Raw genomic sequence first — 19009 nt, forward strand, 5'->3', positions numbered from 1 at the left:
TGTCTCTGTAACTCCTTTCATGGGTGTTTTTTTTCCCAATTCTAAGAAGGGGCAAAGTGTCCACACTTTGGTCTTTGTTCTTCTTGAGTTTCATGTGTTTTGCAAATTGTATCAGAAGTAGATGTTCACAGTCAGCTATTGGATGGAACACAGGGCCCCCAGTGGAGGAGCTAGAGAAAATACCCAAGGAGCTAAAGGGGTCTGCAACCCTATAGGTGGAACAACATTATGAACTAACCAGTACCCCTGGAGCTTGTGTCTCTAGCGGCATATGTATCAGAAGATGGCTTAGTTGGCCATCATTGGGAAGAGAGACCCCTTGGTCTTGCAAACTTTATATGCCTCAGTACGGGGGAACACCAGGGCCAAGAAGTGGGAGTGGGTGGGTAGTTGGGGAGTGTTGGGGGGAGGGTTTTGGGGGACTTTTGGGATAGCATTGGAAATGTAAATGAAGAAAATACCTAATTAAAAAAAATTAAGAAAAAAAAAAAGAATGGCTACTCCAGCTTGTTTCTTGAGACTATTTTCTTGGAAAATTCTTTTCCATTCTTTTACTCTGAGGTAGTGTTTGTCTTTGATACTGAGGTGCATTTCCTGTATGCAGCAAAATGCTGAGTCCTGTTTATCCAGTCTGTTAGTCTACGTCTTTTTATTGGGGAATTGAGTCCATTGATGTTAAGAGATATTAAGGAAAAGTGATTGTTACTTCCTGTTATTTTTGTTGTTAGAGGTGGAATTATGCTTGTGTGGCTATCTTCTTTTGGGTTTGTTGAAAGATGTGTTGAAAGATTTCTTGTTTTTTTCTAGTGTGTAATTTCCCTCTTTGAGTTGGTGTATTATCCTTTGTAGGGCTGGATTTATGGAAAAATATTGTGTAAATTTAGTTTTGTCATGAAATATCTTGGTTTCTCCATCTATGGTAGTTGAGAGTTTTGCTGGGTATAATAGCCTGGGCTGACATTTGTGTTCTCTTTGCGTTTGTATTACACCTGCCCAGGATTTTCTGGCTTTCATAGTCTCTGGTGAGAAGTCTGGTAAAATTCTGATAGATCTGCCTTTATATGTTACTTGACCTTTTTCCTTTACTGCTTTTAATATTCTTTCTTTGTTTAGTGCATTTGGTGTCTTGATTATTATATAATGGGAGGAGTTTCTTTTCTGGTTTAGTTTATTTGGAATTCTGTAGGCTTCTTGTATGTTCATGGGCATCTCTTTCTTTAGGTTAGGGAAGTTTTCTTCTATAATTTTGTTGAAGATATTTACGGGCCCTTTAAGTTGAAAATCTTCATTCTCATCTACACCTATTATCCTTAGGTTTGGTGTTCTCATTGTGTCCTGGGTTTCCTGGATGTTTTAAGTTAGGATCATTTTGGATTTTGCATTTTCTTTGATTGTTGTGTCCATGTTTTCTATGGAATCTTCTGCACCTGATCCTCTCATCTGTGACTCCTGATCTCTTTCCTAGGGTTTATATCTCCAGAGTTGTCTCCCTTTGTGATTTCTTTATTGTTTCTACTTCCATTTTTAGATCTTGGATGGTTTTGTTCATTTCTTTTGCCTGTTTGATTGTGTTTTCCTGTAACTCTTTAAGGGATTTTTGTATTTCCTCTTAAAGGTTTCTGGTTGTTTACCTGTGTTCTCCTGTATTTCTTTAAGGAAATTATTTATGTCCTTCTTAAAGGACTTCTCATGATGATGTCCTCCTATCATCATCATGAGAAGTGATTTTAGATTCAAATCTTGCTTTTCTGGTGTGATGGTGTACCCAAGACTTGCTATGGTGGGAGAACTGGGTTCTGATGATTTCAAGTAACCTTTATTTCTGTTGCTTATGTTCTTCTTATGCTTGCCTCCCACCATCTAGTTATCTCTAGTGCTACCTTCCCTCACTATATCTGACTGGAGCCTATCCTTCCTGTGATCCTGGTTGTGTCAGAACTCCTCAACATTCTTTATTCTTAAAACATAAGGTGACATTCTGCTTTGTTTTAGCTCCCAGACTGTAAACAATGTTCTTTTTCAAGATCCATTTTGTTTCATGCATTTCGCATCTTTGTACATCTTTGGTGTAAATTTTTTCCTTAGAAGATGTTCCCCATACAGGACTAAGTCTTTGAGTGTGGCCCAGGAGAATGCTGGGAGGAATTCAAAGCTCTTCACTGCTGAGGACAACACCTCTGCCCACCCTGTTCTCCAGATTCCCTGCTATTTTCCTATCTCCCCACACCATCTTTTTTTTTTTTAGGTTCCTCTCTCAAAGGACATCTTCGCTTTCTCTTGTCCTTTGTATAGTGCCCCCCACCCAACAAAACTTGCTGTCCACACTGCTCTGAGTGGAGCCTCTTACTCTGAGTAAGGTTTCACCCCCAACCTGTCCGCCCACCCTCAGTTCCCCATCCCTCCTGTGCCTCCCTCATCCTCTTCCCCTCCTCCAGCCTTCTCTGCTCCTGCTCCATGTCCTCCTTCTCCAGGATGTGAACCACTTGAGGGAAGAGCAGGGGTGCTTGCGTTTATGGTGTGCTTTCTGTTTTCCTTCTCTCCTTTTCTCCTGATTTGTCCCCTCTGCTGTGTGTTCAGATTTTCCTTGTATTATGTTTCTCTGCTGTCACTGTGTATTTTTACTGCCAGATTTCTTAGAGAATCCTGTTCTCTTTGGCTCAATTTCTTCACTTCTTGCTCCCTTTCACCTGGACACACAACTCCATGCCTAGTAAATGGCCCTTTACTTAGGAAGATGTGGATATGAGTATTTTTATTTATTTATTTCATTACATAGGAATGTATTTTTTGTTTTCTTTTAATATTAATCCACATTTAGTTCACTAATAAGAGGAATCTATGAGACAGAAGAACTCCAGGTCAGCCATCCAAGTTGGAGCCAATGTCATCGTATTTTCCCAGACTTGGTTAAGAAAGGTCTCTGTTTCAAGTCAAGGTTGCCATTTTTAAATGAGCAGTCCCTAGTTGGAAAATTTAGAGCTCTCTCATGCTGCTTCTTATGCTCGCCACTTAGGAAGGTCAGGGAGTTTTTGGCCTCCTATGTGGAGGAATATCGCTTGTATATCCCCTATGCTTTATGATTACCGAATCAAACAATATGTGTATATTTGTTTAAGGAATTGTGACATTTTGATATTAAGCTGCAACATGCATTGAAGCAAATCGCTGGCTTCCCTAAGTGCTCAGCTTCACCTTAATCATTCAGAAGTATTCTCAGACTCTGAGCCTGACCTTATGCTGTTTTCATTGTCCGAAGGGAAAATCGAGCCTTCCGAAATTGTCCAGTCTCTCCAGATGCTGGGTTTACATATTTCTGAAAAGCAAGCAGAGCTGATTCTTCAAAGGTAAGCCCTTCATCAAACGGACAAACTACTTTTGAATTTTACTGTACTATCTTGTTTTCAATGGTGGTTTCTAAGTGTCTCTTTAAAATGCCTCCCTCTGTTTCAGCACACCTCATTGCTCCTGCCTACTATGGTTCCTTCCTTCCTTTATTACCTTCTGGGTCTACATGGACACAAGCTATCCACAGTGCAGGGATGGGAGAGGGATGCTCAAGCTGGGCCAGCTCTTTGTCAAGAGTCCTTAGGGGCACTAGGACAGCAGTACATCATGTCTAGAGATAGGGGCTCAGTGTTACTTCAAACATTTACTTTATCTATTTTGTGTAATGGGTGTTTTGTGTGCATCTATGTCCCTGCTTCATCTCCATGCTTGGTGTCTGTGAAACAGAAGGGGTGTTAGGTCCCCTGGAACTGGAGTTACAGATGGCTGTGAACCACCATATACGTGCTGCGACCCGAACTCAGGTCCCCTGCAAGAGTACTTGGTGTTTTTAGTCTCTGATTTTTCTCTCCAGCCCCTGGCTGTTACTTTTTAAATCAACTTATTTTCTCCCTTGTTTTAAATCAAGTACTAGCACCTGTTAACTCTCTAAGGTAACGAGGTTCACTATGACAATTTTCTGGAATGTTCCACAGTCACATTCACCTCTCCATCAAACTCTCATCTTGCTTCCCATCTGAGGGCCTCCTTCACTCAAAAAGTTCCCCTTCTAGTTTCATCTTTAAAAATGATCTTGATCCTGCATAAGAGAAAACATGTAATATTTGTTTTTCTTATTATGATTATCTCCAGTTCCATCCATTTCCCTGCAAATGACATAATTTCTTTCTTCTTTATAGAGGTCAATTCTCTGATGTGTTTGTGTATGTGTGTGTGTGTGTGTGTGTGTGTGTTTGTGTGTGTGTCTATTTTCTCCTTCATCTGTTGATAAACATCTAGGCTGCTTCCATGTCTTGACTATTGTGAGCCGTGCAGCCATGAACACAGATGAGAAGTGCCTGTGAGGTGTGCTTTAGGGTCCTTGGGTACTTTCCCAGAAGTGCAATGGTAGGATGCCATGCCAGCTCTAGGGTTAGTTTTCTGAGGACTCTCCATGGTGACTTCCATAGTGGCTGCATGATTACATTCTCATCAACAGGGTAAAGCTAGGTCAAAATGATTTTAATTTACATTTCTCTGATGGTTGAGGATTGTTGAACGTTTTCCATGTATTTTCTGCCCTTTTATGAATCTTTTCTTGAGAACTATCTAACTCATTTGGCCATTAGATTATTTGTGGGTTTTCTGGTGTTTGATTACATTTTTTCTCATTTATTCATTTTGATGAAGAGGCTGTCTGTTGAGGAGAATCAGGTGTTTGTGGCCGGGCACTTTGCTCTAATCTCTTGATCTAAGTGTCTGTTTGGTCTTGGTACTGTGCTACTGTTGTTGCTGTTGCTTTGTAGCATAATTTAGCATCAGGTTAGGGTGGCACCTCCAGTCTTATTCTTTTTAGCTCAGAATTGGTTTAGCTATTTAGGGTCTTCTGTGCTTTTATATGAATTTTAAAATTGTTTCTTTACGTTCTGTGAGGAATGCCATTAGAATTTTACTAGGGATTAAATTGAATGTGTAGATTGTTTCTAGTCACATGGTGATTTGAACAATAGTGATCCTGTCAGTCCACGAGCACGAAGCTCTTTCCATCTGTTAGTGCCTTCCCTTTCTCTTCAGTATTTTTTGCATGAAGTGTTTGTCGAGAAGACTTTTCACTTTCTTGGCTAGGTTTGTTTGCAGTATTTCTATCCCCAACCCCCCTGCCTCCCAGCTATTGGGAAAGGGGTTGTTCTCTTCTTACAATGTTTGTTATTGGTATATAGAAAAGCTGCTGGATTCTATCTGTCACTCTTCTCCTTCACTACTCTACAGAGTGTAACGAGATCCAAGTATTTTCTGGTAGAATCTTTAGGGTCTTTTAAATATGGGATCATATTATTATCTGGAAAAAAGGGTAATTTAACTTGTTCCCTTCTTATTTGTATGTCTTTGATTCCTTGCCTTACTACTCTTGCTAAAGCTTCAGACACTATACTAACTAGTGGAAACACTGAACACCTTAGCCCTTTCTTGATCTTAGAGGTAATTCTTTCATTTTACCCCATTCAATTAAAGTCATCTGTAGGTTTGTCACAGGTAGCTTTTTATTATGTTGAGCGATGATCCTTCTGCTCCTAGCTTTTCAGGACTTTTATCCTAGAGAGGTGTAAAATTTTGTCAAATGTTTTTCTTGCATCTATTGAGACAATCATATGACTTCTGTCCTTGACTCTACTATGTGCTATATTTACGTTATTGGCTTGTATATGTTGAGCCATTTAAATATTTTATGCGTATGAATGTTGGGCTGGTGTGTGTGTGTGTGTGTGTGTGTGTGTGTGTGTGTGTGTACCATGTGCATGCAGTACCCATAGAGGTGAGAACAGGGCGTCATATCCTTTGGAACTGCAGTTACAGACAGTCAAAGCTACCGTGTAGTATCGGACTGTGTGTTTGGCTTGCAGCTGGGCTGCTTGAGCGCCTGCCTGCAAACACAGTTTGTGAGAACACAGTCTGCGAGAGGGGTTTCAGCCCGTGTTTTACCCGATGAGAAAGAGAAGGATCTGGGATGAATGCCGTGGCTCCCCAGGTCCGGTACCTAGATGCTGTTGGGCACCTCAGGGAGTTGGGAACGGGGTCAGGGGTGTGCCAGGCAGGAAGGGGATAGCTGAGCCCAGGACCAGGGTAGAATCGGGTTTGGTTCTGACTGAGTGCAGAAAGTACGGAGGGACTGGGGCCGGAAGAGAGAAGGACTTCTCCGGGAAATATAGACGAGGCTCCTTATGACCTCCCCCACCCCATCCTTGATGAAGAAGAGGGTCTTTGCTTGCCCAAATTGCTCTATTTGATGGTGGATGTGAAGCCATACACTTTACTCAGGGTGAACCAGGGATTAAGCATCTTTTGTGGGAAGGAATGCCCAGGAAGGGAAACTCGCTGGCTAAGCACTTGGTGCCTCATTAGCATGGAGAACTCCAGGTTTATTTGCTACAGTGACTGGTTGTCATAGTCCTCTCAGTGGGATGCTGTGGTTCCGTGTGTTCCTCATCAGCTAGGTTGGCAGGGAGCTGGCCTCACGCCTACTGTTCTCAATTCTGATACATGCCAGGGTTTAGGCTGGCTCAGTCTTACCAGTTCTTCTGTCTGGTGGCATGGTCCACTTGCCCCACAATGTAGGTGGCGTATTGAACCCAGATCCTCTGGAAGAGTAGCTAGTGCTCTGACTCCAGTCCCTGTTTCTTACATCCTTGGAATGAAACTGACCTGATCACGGTGCATAATCTTTTCAATGTGTAATTGTCTTAGGTTTACGTGTAAATATTCTATTGAGAATTTTTGTGTCATAATGAAACAAAGAGTTAGTTCTTTGAAAAAGCAAAGATTGACAAACCCTTAGATTGATAGAGAATGGGTTCCCCCCTGTCTTGTTTAAGGCCAGAATCGTTTTCTTTTATTTCCTTTAACAGCATTAGGAATAAAGCAAATTCTAGTTCTGAGCTCTACAAAGGATCCAAGTGCATTACCAGCCAGGTTGTGTGCCGCATAACAAAACACCTAGGTGGACACATGCTTCCCCATGACATGGCTTAGAGCAGAAACTCGGGCAGATTTTTGACTGGAAAACAGTAAAGTTGTGGGAGGTTTCTCAGGTGGCATTTGCCTATTAGAGCATGCTCATGAAAGAGAAGTTGGGGTGAGATGCTAAATCATTGCACAAGAAACAGAAAAAACTGATGAAATCAAAGCTGCTAATATTGCAACCCAGAATGCATTTTAAACACAAGCAGCAAGCAGGGTTCTCAGCAGATGCAGAGCGTTTTGACACCTTTGCTTTGGGACAAGTAAAGGCTGAACTATAATTCTATACATAAGCACATCAAAGCAGAAAACAGCAGGGAAAACACAATAATAAGTCTCTGAAAATTGCATTTTTGTATGCCACCTGCGTGTGTCACTGTCATATAAATTATCGAGCAAACTATGAGGAAACACCAAAAGAGTTTTCCCCAGACGCTTTAACTCAATACCTAACCAAGCTCCTTGAGCATGTTTAGTATGACTTGTCATTGTCTATAGGAAAATCTCATAGAATGGGCTTTCTGTCATGAAGCTTATTAAAACAGCGACAACAACAACAACGCCCCAGAGTTTGTTACCACTTATACCTGTAAGATGACAGCATGATATGCTTAGAATTGAAAATGCAGATTTCTCAAAACTCAAAACATCAGTCATTTAGAATTAAATTCTTTAGATTCACTGCTAATTTTCTATCTCTATCTATCTATCTATCTATCTATCTATCTATCTATCTATCTATCTTTTTTTTTTTTTGAGACAGGGTTTCTCTGTAACCCTGGCTGTACTGGAACTCACTCTGTAGACCAGGCTAGTCTTAAACTCAGAGATCCACTTGCCTCTGCCTCCCAAGTGCTGGGATTAAAGATAGGTGCCACCATGCTCAGTATGCTAATTTTCTTTCATTGCTAAAAATTGGAGTAGAAAATTGATAGTGTATTTTGAATCTATTTCAAAATTATACCCAAATGTTGCAAGCATAGGGTGTTAAGCAATAATCCTGCACTGATGACGAGGGGAAAAGGACCCTGAGCCCATTCATTTGCACCTCTCAACATTTCGTTGTCCAATTTCTGTGTCCTTCAGCCTAGTGACTTTGAGTTTGACAGAACGCTAAAGGCAATCTGCAGTGGGCTCTCTCTGAAGTATTTGGATCTACTTTTCTCCAAATAGTGAAAATGACTGGAAAAGACCATAATCCATAGATTCTATTTCCAGCAATGTATAATTGCAAGTAGTATATTTTTCTTGAAGATGGAATCCAGGGCCTACATGCCCGCTAACCAAATGCCCTGTCACTGAACCTCTTAAACCTGCCAAGGGTTTTTTTTTTTTTTTTTTTTTTTGAGTTCAGTACGAGTGTTAAGTTGGAAAGCAGAAGTTCATTCTGTAACGTAGGCAATAATGTTGGCTCTGCGAGTTTATCATTCATTTATCTTGTTCTTTAATCATCTGTTTAAACTTTCAGCATCGACTCTGATGGGACGATGACCGTGGACTGGAATGAATGGAGGGATTACTTTTTATTTAACCCTGTGACAGACATTGAGGAAATTATTCGTTTCTGGAAACACTCTACTGTAAGTCTGCTTTGTAGATCTGTAGCTCTAAGCCACAGGCATAGTGCTGATGCAGGAAACACACCTCAAGGGAGACAAACAGAATTTATTCTGTTTTGAAATGAGGGACCCTAGCCTGGTAACATAGATTCAGGTTGCCCTAAATTCAATGTCCCAACATGGAAATAGTTCCATGAGGTTTTGTTTTGTTTTGTTTTGTTTTGTTTTAAATAGTAACAGGGCAAGCAAAATCATAACTCAGGACACTTTTCAAATACATTGGTAGAAACATCAGATAGATGGCTTACAGCAAAGTAGGGAAATTTCTACTATGGACCTCAGATGCTGTGTGATGATGCTCTTAGCCCTTGTGTTGGTGGAATCTAGGGGTCATTCATTTCTCCCAAAGGGTTTATGTAATAGCCACAAGGATGTTAGGCTACACACAGAGGTGGGCAGTAAATACATATTAAGGGGAATGGAGACAGTTAAGATAGGTTGGCTCTAGACTTGCAGCATTGCAAGCTTTCCACATCACTGAAGTTCTGATCAGGCTGTTAGTCTTCACAGTCGCTTATCCTTAATGGAACTCTGGTTCACAGTAGTTACCACCCAAGAGCATCAAAACACCCTGGGCAGGGTGGCCAAGTCTCAAGAGAGTACCAGGATCTATTTGATTTCTACAGTTCTGTTTATTCTGTTAGGCACAGATTTATAGAATATCTTTAAAGCTCCCCCCCCCACGGTAGTATAAATACAGCTTTTCTCAAAACTTGGAGGAAGTCCTATCTTGATGAACAAGCTGTCTGGCTCTCATTAGCATGTGCTGCTTCTGCTATGGGGGAGTCTGGTAGTCAGATGACACACATTACTAAAATCATTCCTGTGCTTCCAGATAGCTAAAGATGTTATGGCCTCGGGTCCCTGAACCTTTGCTTATTTAGGCTGCCTTGATTTATTGCTGTCATAAGGTATTGCATTACTCACTGAATGCGAGGGAATAACTTTGACTCATATGGTTGGCATTTCCTGCCAGTTTATACTTCACAAAATTTTTATTGTGATTCTTTCATTAGCATTCTGGCAAAATATAAATTAAGCATAAATAAGTATAAATTAAGTATAAATTAAGTATAAATTAAGTTTGTCACACAGTTTGTTTCTTGAAGCCCCTGGGGACCTTTTGCAGGCTCTCCCACCCCTCAACCTGTGGATTTGTCTTCTATACTTGGAGAGAAGTATCTTTGACTCCCACTCAATACGCTGAGGGTTCACACTGTCACTAGTAACAATGTCTAAGTTTACACAGAACATCATAAAATCAATTATGACTATACATTTTATACTGTGAACTTTGTATTATATCTTTGGGGATAGTCAACATTTGATGTTATAATCATAAATTCATTTTATTGGGAACAAATGGAAGAAGAGAGAGTTACTACCAGCTTGGTTTATTACCTTTCATTCTTGCCCATAAAGTTTATGCCAAGGTCATTTTATGTGTGTGGTGCTAGGGTCTGGAACATGTTAGGAAAGTGCTCTATGACCTAGTTATACCCACCACAGCATTTAAATAATTAAGTTGCAAAAACAATTATTATAATGATAAAACTGTTCTCAAACTATGTAGAAGATGAGTATAGGGCTACTGACGTACATGCTTTAACTTTTAAATTTACATATTTACATTTATATATATAACTCATGGCACAGAGTGCAGTGGGGCATAATTGCTATGACAGTGTCTGAGGTACTGGCTAAGTAGTTTGTCAAAGTTGTCACAAACCGTGTGGGTTTCTAGCATTGTGAAAGGACTGGCCAGGATTCACTAAATGCGGTAAACTTCACCCTTTCAATAAGTCACCCAACTTGGCAAAAGGAGAAAGCCGTGACCGTGGTCCAGGGGCTTTGCACCTGACGGTTCCCAGTCTTATGCGATGATGATTCTGTGTTGTGTTCAGTGTGATCCGACTCTTGCTGATGTGGGCTCAGCGTGGCTCGTTGTCAATCCCAAGGAAGAAACTCGCTCCTAACAGTAACAGCTCCAACACAAAAAGAAAGTTCTAGGCTTATCTGTTTAAGACTGAAGAACTGTGGGATCTCTTTCCATTCCACCAGGGAATTGACATAGGGGATAGTTTAACTATTCCGGATGAATTCACAGAAGATGAGAAAAAATCAGGACAGTGGTGGAGGCAGCTCCTGGCAGGAGGTGTGGCGGGAGCTGTCTCTAGAACGAGCACTGCTCCTTTGGATCGCCTCAAGGTCATGATGCAGGTGAGCAGCGCGCCTTATGTCCCCTTTATATCTTAGAAAATGTTATTCTACCATTACCCCTCAGATTAGGCTAATGTATTTGGTGCTGTCCCACTAAACCGTAAGTCATTAGTACTTGTATGTAATGAAATATTAGTCTTTGGTATTCCATGACTTAAATGTTTAATTAAAAGCCCTTCACTGCTATTATAGGGTTCTCATTAAATTACTTATGTTTTCTTTCATCTTATGACTTGAGAAAGCAGAGGATTTCTCAAGTCTAGAGTCTTGGTGACAAGATTGTAATTTCAAAAGTGATTCTAGATCTAAGGTTAGCAGAAAGGACCTGGGTTTCTAGACAGACTTGGCTACTTACAGTCATTAGGCTGGCCACGAAGAGAGAAGAGAAAGGAAAGGTTATCCATTTGTGCAGGGACAGGGACCCATTTAATATTCACAGCAGCCTGAAAAGCAGGTGGTTCGGCTTCATTTTGCATATGAGGAAACTGAGGGTGTAAAATTAACATTTCCTTGATGAAAAAGAGGAGATGAAGCACGATAGAGCTTAACAGCCAGTGCCTTGGTTCCTAAACTGCATGTGCCCTCTAAGATCTCATGTTTCCTCCATTCCACAATGGGCAGAGTGTCTAACAAGGATGGCTCCGAAGTTTAGCTTATATAAGCACTGGCATATGTCCTAGAAGAACATAGTGGCTGCCTAAGGAAGTTTTTATTTTATGTGTATGGGCATTCTGCTCAGATGTGTGTATTCTGCCCAGATGTGCTTATGTGCACCCTATGCATGCAATGCCCATGGAGCCTCTGACACTGGAGTTACAGATGCCGTGTGTGTATGTGTGTGTGTGTGTGTGTGTGTGTGTGTGTGGTGGGAACCAAACCTGCGTCCCCAGGGCCGTCCTACAGTTCCTTAAAATGTTTTTAAAGCTGTACTTATCATAGCTACAGGCAACACTTCTTTTTATTTTTAAATTGTTTGAACAAAATATTTCTGACAGTACTTTAAGCTACCATTCGTTCATCATGTATCCAATTCAAAAATGTGTTTACAGATCTAGCTCTTTATAGAGAATGGGAGAGGTTTGATAGAGGCTGTTTTCTTTAGTAACCTGACATAGAGAAAGCATGCATTTTCCCTTGTCATATGTTATCATGAAGTTTATTATTTAAAACAAAATGGATCTGTTAGGATTGTAATTTCCACACACCTGCAGGCCTTTCCAAAGTTTCCTTTCAGGTTTAATACTTCACTAGATGGCCTTATAAAAACACAGACTCATGGTCTTGGTTGATTACCAGGAAGAAATAAAGATTCAAATCAGCCAAGGATAGGAAGCACAGGAGCGGAATCCAGGGAAGTTCCAAGAGCAGGCTGCTTTTGTCTATGCCCTGTGCAGCCCTAACGCCTTCCTTTCCTGGTGTTGACATGTGGCAGCGCGGTAGTATCCCATGGCTCTTTGCTTTTACCTTTAGGTTCATGGTTCCAAATCAATGAATATATTTGGAGGCTTCCGGCAGATGGTAAAGGAAGGAGGAATCCGTTCCCTTTGGAGAGGAAATGGCACCAATGTCATTAAAATAGCTCCCGAGACAGCTGTGAAGTTCTGGGCTTATGAACAGGTAATTGTTATCATCCGTGGAAATGACTAACAAAAGGAGCTAGCTGACTAACTCAGTAAATGCAGTGCCTTCATGCCTAATACCTCACAAGGAAATTCCTTATGGGAGCCTAGAATTAGATAAACTCTGCGACTCCACACAGCTGAATTCTCTGATTTTGGATGCCCTAATACCATTTATAGAGGGAGGCAGTCAGCGTAAGCCTGACTTTTCTGCTAGGACTGAAGGTAGAGGGTACATCTCAAGGCATCTCATCCCACCGTAAACGAACTGATTCCTAGGATCTGCTTTGTGGTTTGCCACCACAAAATACCACCGAAGGTGTGGTTTAAACAATTGAAATTTCTATCTCACAGCTCTCAAGCTTAAGAAGAGTCAGATCAAGGGTCCAGGCAGGGGAGACCCTCTTCCTGGCTTCTTGCTCTACAGTCATACGGCCTGGATGCATAGCTTGGCAGAGTGTAAGCAGGGCGTACGTACCTTCCGATAAGGATGCTAGCTCTATCCTGAGGCCTCAGAATCTCTTCTAAGCATAATTGTTTCCAAAGACTGCATCTCCTAATATCATAGCAATGGTGGTTAGGATTTAACGTAAGAATTTGGGAGGGGCACAATTACCTTATAGTAGATATTAATATGCACTTTCAACTTCCTCCCTCCCTCCCTCCCTCCCTCCCTCCCTCCCTCCCTCCCTTCCTCCCTTCCTTCCTTCCTTCCTTCCTTCCTTCCTTCCTTCCTTCCTTTTTACAGTACAAGAAGTTGCTTACCGAGGAGGGACAAAAGTTAGGGACCTTTGAGAGGTTTATCTCTGGTTCCATGGCTGGAGCAACTGCTCAGACGTTTATTTACCCCATGGAGGTAAGTGCCATCTTGGGCTGACTGCTTGGTGGCATCGGAACTGGCTAGCTGAACTTGTGGACTAAGTTAACCCACACTGCATAGTTTAAACAAGCCTTTACCATCTCACAGTTTGGCAACTGGGAGTCTAGGTTTCTCTGGCTCCAGTTTTTTTTTTTTTTTTTTTTTTTTAACCACCTCTTGTCAGGGTGTCGGCCAAGGCTGCGGTCCTCTAGAGGCTAACGCCTGGGGTGGGTCTGCTTTAAGGCTCACTCGTGTGGCTGCTGCCAGGCCCCACTGGCTGTTGGCTGGAAATCTCGTTCTCCCACGAACGCCTTCCTAGATGCTCTGTGTATGAGCACAGCATGGTTGCTTGTTTCCTTTATAGTCAGCGCCATGAGTGAGAAGAGAGAAAGACTGTGAGGGATGAAAACTGCTGTCCGCTGTCACTTTCACTGTACCCTGCTGGATACACAGTGGGGAGAGGGCTGTGCAAAGCAGGGCATCCATCCCCAGAGACAGGACCCTCAGGGGACATGTCAGAGGCTGGCCGTCACAGTGCTGATGCAGAATATTCCTCTCATTGCTCTCCAGGGAGCTTTTGTCCCCTAACCCCAGTAATGGAAGGACAGCAATACCATCTAGACGTCATTCCAGTAAATCATGGGCTGGCTATGGGTCAAGGGCCACCTGAGGACTGCTGTGTATAGATAGGCTCCGCTGCTGTTACTCCTGAAGAAGTAAGAGAGAAAGCAAAGGAAAAGCAAAGGACATGTGACAGACATCACATTTGAGGCTCGCCAAGACTGAAACAGTTACTACTTGGCCTTTGCAAAAAGTGTTGGCCAACTCTGGCTTTAGAGCAAAATTAACACTGTAGATGGGGATAATTTTAAGGATACAACTAGGATTTTCCAATAACTGATTAAGACCTAAAGCAAAATATAACCTTAACTTGACTCTTTTTGCCATACTCATGCCAATAGATGTGTGTTCGTGCATGTGTGCATATGTGTGTGCATGTGTGCATGTGTGTGTATGTGTTCATGTGTGTATATGTGTGTGTATGTATGTATGTATATTTGTGCATGTACATGTTTGTGTGGATGCATATGCATGTGCGTACGCCTGTAAGGGCCAAAGGCCAACCCAGATGTCATTCATCATGAGACACGGTTACCTTGCTTTTGAGACTGGGTCTCTCACTGGCCTAAGCTCAATGTACAGTGTTGGTTGATTGGCTGGGAGATGCGCCTGTCTTACCTCCCCAGGGATCTCATCCATCCCCAGGCCTGGCTGCTTATGTGGGTTTTTCGAGTCAAACCCAAGTCCTCATGTTGGTGCTATACGTGCTCTGTAGACTGAGCTACCCCTGAGTCTCTAGAGATGATGCCACACACCCTTCATTTCAACTAAAACTTTCCACCTCTCCACCTTCCGTCCTATGCTTCAGGCTGAAGTCATTGGAGTCCCCAAAGCCAGCATTCACCTTCCTTGCCAGCTAATTTTATTAGGACAAAAAAATGATTATCTGGTCCACATTTATTTTTTGTTTCTTGGCAAAGCTCTCCTTCAGACTCTATGAAATAATTGGCCCTCCTTGGCTCGAATGTTAGCCTCTCAGTGGAAGTAACACCCGAATCTATCAGCAGACTGCACATTCTCTTGAGAGATAGAATCTGCTAGTGCTTTATAAAATCAATATTTTTGAATTGTTCGATGTAAAATGAGAATGATATTGTGCTGCATTCTTTGGGATCTAGGTTTTGAAAACCCGGCTAGCTGTAGCCAAGACTGGACAATACTCCGGAATATACGGTTGTGCCAAGAAGATTTTGAAACACGAAGGCTTTGGGGCTTTTTACAAAGGCTACATTCCCAATTTACTAGGCATCATTCCTTACGCAGGCATTGATCTTGCTGTGTACGAGGTGAGTGAGGGGTCAGCCACGCTTCAGTGTACAGGGTAGGTGGCTAGCTGGTTGCCATGGTCTCTGACCGTGCCAAGGCCAGGAGAGTGGAGGAAAATGGTTGGGGGCTGGGCTGTCTGTGGGCAGGTGTGTCCTCTGATCCTTCCAGCACCCTGCTCTGTGTCCTCATTTTTATAAAATAATAACTTCATTTTATTTTGAACAGCTTTATTGAGATACAATCCCCATGGCAGGAGTTTCATCCACTAAAAACACACAATTTAAAGACTTTTGTTAACTTTTGAGATTATGAGAAAACAGAACTGAAAACTCCCTTTTAACCTATGAAATTCAGTAACATTAAATATAGTTGCTCTAGTGTGCAGCCTTCACTATTGTAAGTTCCCAAAGCACTTCTTCAGCAACCGAAACTATTATGCAATAACTGTCTACCTCACCTTCCCCTTAACCTCAGAACCTCTAATTTATCCCCAGTCTCTATGAATTTATGTATCTTAGGTGTTTCATCAGTGGAGTTGGACATATTATGTGTGTCTGACTTACCTCGCTTTCAAGGTTCATTCATGCCTCATACTCTATCCTTCTTCCTGGTTCAATAATAAATCCATCCTATAAGAAATCATGTGCCATAGAATAATGTTTGGGCCATGAGAGGCCACTTATATATGATGGGGTTGCTGCAGATTATAATGGAGCTGAAAAATATGTGTTACTTGGTGATGTTTTGGGTGTTTAACCATCAGTAGCTCAAGGCATGGCCCCGTGACTGGGATGGTGTTGGTGTAAAGACACCGACTCTGAAGCCTGTTGATGTTCTGCAACAGTGGTCAATGATTGCGGCTGATTCTTTATCCTCCGTAGTGAACCTTTCATATGAAATTTATTTTAAAAAGTAGGAACAGAGGAGGCATTCCCAAACGCCTCCTACTAAGCCAGCATCCCTCCAAGATAAAAATCTCGATATTTTAACAATTTGTGTCGAGTCAACTACAATTATATACAAGGCCCCACTCCTTCACACCTCTGGGTACCCCTGTCCTGTTTTGATGACAAGCAGTGTGTCTTTTTACAGTGTGTCCTCTAACATGGGTTTACAATGAGTTCTCGTCCTTTTATTTTTGAAAACTATACTAGATTTCAAAGTTATTTACATACACGCATTACAATAATCATAAGGCTGTCATTTTCTATTTATTCACTCTCACGTGGACTTTCTGTGTTTTCTGCTGCTGTCGCCATTTTGTTTGAGACTAAAGGTTGCCTTTTTGTCATCTCTCACAGGTCTAGTGGTGGCACTTTCTTTCAGCTTTTATTTGTCTGTAGAGCTCTTAATTTCTTCGTTGTATTCAAAAGACAGTTTTGTCTATATACTGTTTGCGAGGGTTCCTTTGTTATTTAAATTTAGCACTTTGAATATAAAACCCTGACAACTCCCAACCCACAAGGCTTCTGTCTGAGAAATGTAACACTATCAAACAAACAAATAAAAAAAAATAGTTAAGTTAAAGTAATGGTTATATTTTTAAATTATTGTTTTGATTAGATGCCACAACCGAGGCAACTTATAAGAAAGTGTTTATTTGGGGCTTACGTTTTCAGAGTGTGAGTTCATGACCATCATGGCAGGGAGCATGGCAGCAGCCAGGCAGGCAGGCATGGTGCTGGAGCAGTAGCTGAGAGCTCACGATCTTATCTACAAGTAAGAGTCAGAGAGAGCTAACTAGGAATGGGTGGTAAGAGTCAGAGAGAGCTAACTAGGAATGGGTGGGTTTGTAAGCCTCAAAGCCCACCTACAGTGACATTCTTCCTCCCAGACTATTCCACTGACTGGGGGCCAAGTCTTCAAACCTGTGAGCCTAGGGGGGCCATTCTCATTCAACCTACTACAAATATATAATGTCTTAGCATATATTTTTTGTGCTCAAAGTAATTTACTTTTAAAGAATTGACTGACTACATGAAACAGCCCTGGAGATGTTCACATTAATGCAGTGGCTGAATGAGCCATTTTGATGGATTTCTTCTTTGTTTCTGGCACAGCTTTTGAAGTCTTATTGGCTGGATAACTTTGCCAAAGACTCGGTCAACCCTGGTGTGATGGTGCTGCTGAGCTGTGGAGCTCTATCCAGTACCTGTGGGCAGCTGGCCAGCTACCCCCTGGCTTTGGTGAGGACTCGCATGCAGGCTCAAGGTGAGTTTGGGTTCCAGGATGGCCATGGTGACACTTCATGGATCTCTCTGTCTCTCTCTGTCTCTTTCTGTCTCTGTCTGTCTGTCTCTCCCTGTCTCTCTCTCTCTCTCTGTATGTTATTGTTACTCCTTTTACAGAAATAACCCTTGTTTTAAGTGTGCTCAGGTCTTAACACTCCCCCCTCCCCTATTCAGCTCCCCCTAACCCGCTCCCCTCTCCAGTGTTGACTTCCATGAATAGAGATTAGCTGCAGTATGTATAAAGAATTTGGCATTTGCTAAACTCTTGAAGTGAGTGGTGGCCTGACTGCTTGTCAGTGCTGTTCAGACCCCAGGCTTGGCACTGAGTCCTCCCCTCTGTGACATTCTCTCTGCTGGCTCCCAGGCTGGAATACCCCTACCCTCCTGCCACTTCCTGACTGACTGCTGTCTTCCTGCTGTTTCTGGCTGCCCACCCTGTGGAAACATGAACTCTTTGTCTTTCTTTTCTGCTCTTTTTTTTCCCTGGTCATATTCATCTACTGTAACTTCTCTTATGAAAACACACTGGACACCTGGGCCCCACCCTATCCTTCTTCCCAATGCAGCCATCCCTCTTTCAACCAGTCAGTCACTCAGAGACACTCTTTTCAAGACATACTATGGAATGGATGCTAGGGTTAGAAAATGAAGCAAGTCAGGTATGAGTCGGTCACTGTGGAGTGGAAAAGCCATGGGTGCGACCAGAACATGGCCCTTTAAAACTCCTCATGGCACCAGTTCTAGCCTAATCCCAGTGGAAGCCTCGGGCTGCAGTGCAGGAGCTAGCTGGACACAGGCCTGCAGTGGTGTATTTGAGGATCTGAGAGGCAATCATGACTGCAGAGAGGATTGCAAACTAGCAAACTAAATGTGTGTAGTCTCTCAGTTAGCCGGAGTGACCACTTTTGGAGCTTGATGCTAATATCATCCATATTTGGCAAATGACTAACAGGCAAGAACAGTTAAGGAATGTCCACAAGTTTATGAATTTGAGCTAGAGTCAAGCTGGAGTTCAGACCCACTCAGGGATTTAAACAGATGCCCAGTGAGTTTCCCCCTCCTATGAGCTCCAGTCCTGGCCTAGCATAGCTGCCAAGATCTGCCAGTTTTCATCAAGGCCCAAATATTTTGTGTCTCTAAAACCATTTTTTTTCAGAATAAATCCCATAGTTCTCCGAGGGGGTTTTGAAGTCTTTATCCATCATATCATGCTTCAGTTTTAGCTCCACCTCTGTTTCCTGACCCCCACTATACTGCTGTGTGACGTTTCCAGACATCTGTCTGTTCACCCAGATATGGTCTTGCGCGCGTCCAACTCGACCAGCAAGAATGACACTGCAACAGGATCCTTCTGCACACGTTTATTGGGAGAGCTTGATTGTAGAGGCGAAAAAGCCCTGAGCCCAGCCCTGGTGCTGCTTTATATAGGCCTAGGAGAGGCGTGTCTCACACCCGGATTGTGTTGTGCTTGGTTGATGCTTACCACCTCATTTGCATTCCTACATCTGATTGGTTACTTTCTCTCTCATCTGATTGGTTAACTTCTCTCTCTTCTGATTGGTCAATTTCTCTCTC

General features: G+C 42.3%; 1 protein-coding gene across 1 annotated transcript in view; it reads left to right on the plus strand.

Annotated features, from left to right (window-relative positions):
* The window catches only part of LOC110290938 (calcium-binding mitochondrial carrier protein SCaMC-1), a 38473-nt gene that overhangs the window by 16079 nt on the left and 3385 nt on the right, over nt 1-19009 (plus strand). The window contains exons 3-9 of the mRNA XM_021157851.2: nt 3257-3344; nt 8468-8579; nt 10680-10838; nt 12309-12455; nt 13206-13313; nt 15056-15223; nt 17264-17414. Of these exons, the coding sequence (XP_021013510.1) occupies nt 3257-3344; nt 8468-8579; nt 10680-10838; nt 12309-12455; nt 13206-13313; nt 15056-15223; nt 17264-17414 (933 nt within the window). The remainder of the gene's footprint in view (nt 1-3256; nt 3345-8467; nt 8580-10679; nt 10839-12308; nt 12456-13205; nt 13314-15055; nt 15224-17263; nt 17415-19009) is intronic.

The sequence above is a fragment of the Mus caroli genome, chromosome 3 (assembly GCF_900094665.2).
Source record: "Mus caroli chromosome 3, CAROLI_EIJ_v1.1, whole genome shotgun sequence".
NCBI lineage: Eukaryota > Metazoa > Chordata > Mammalia > Rodentia > Muridae > Mus > Mus caroli.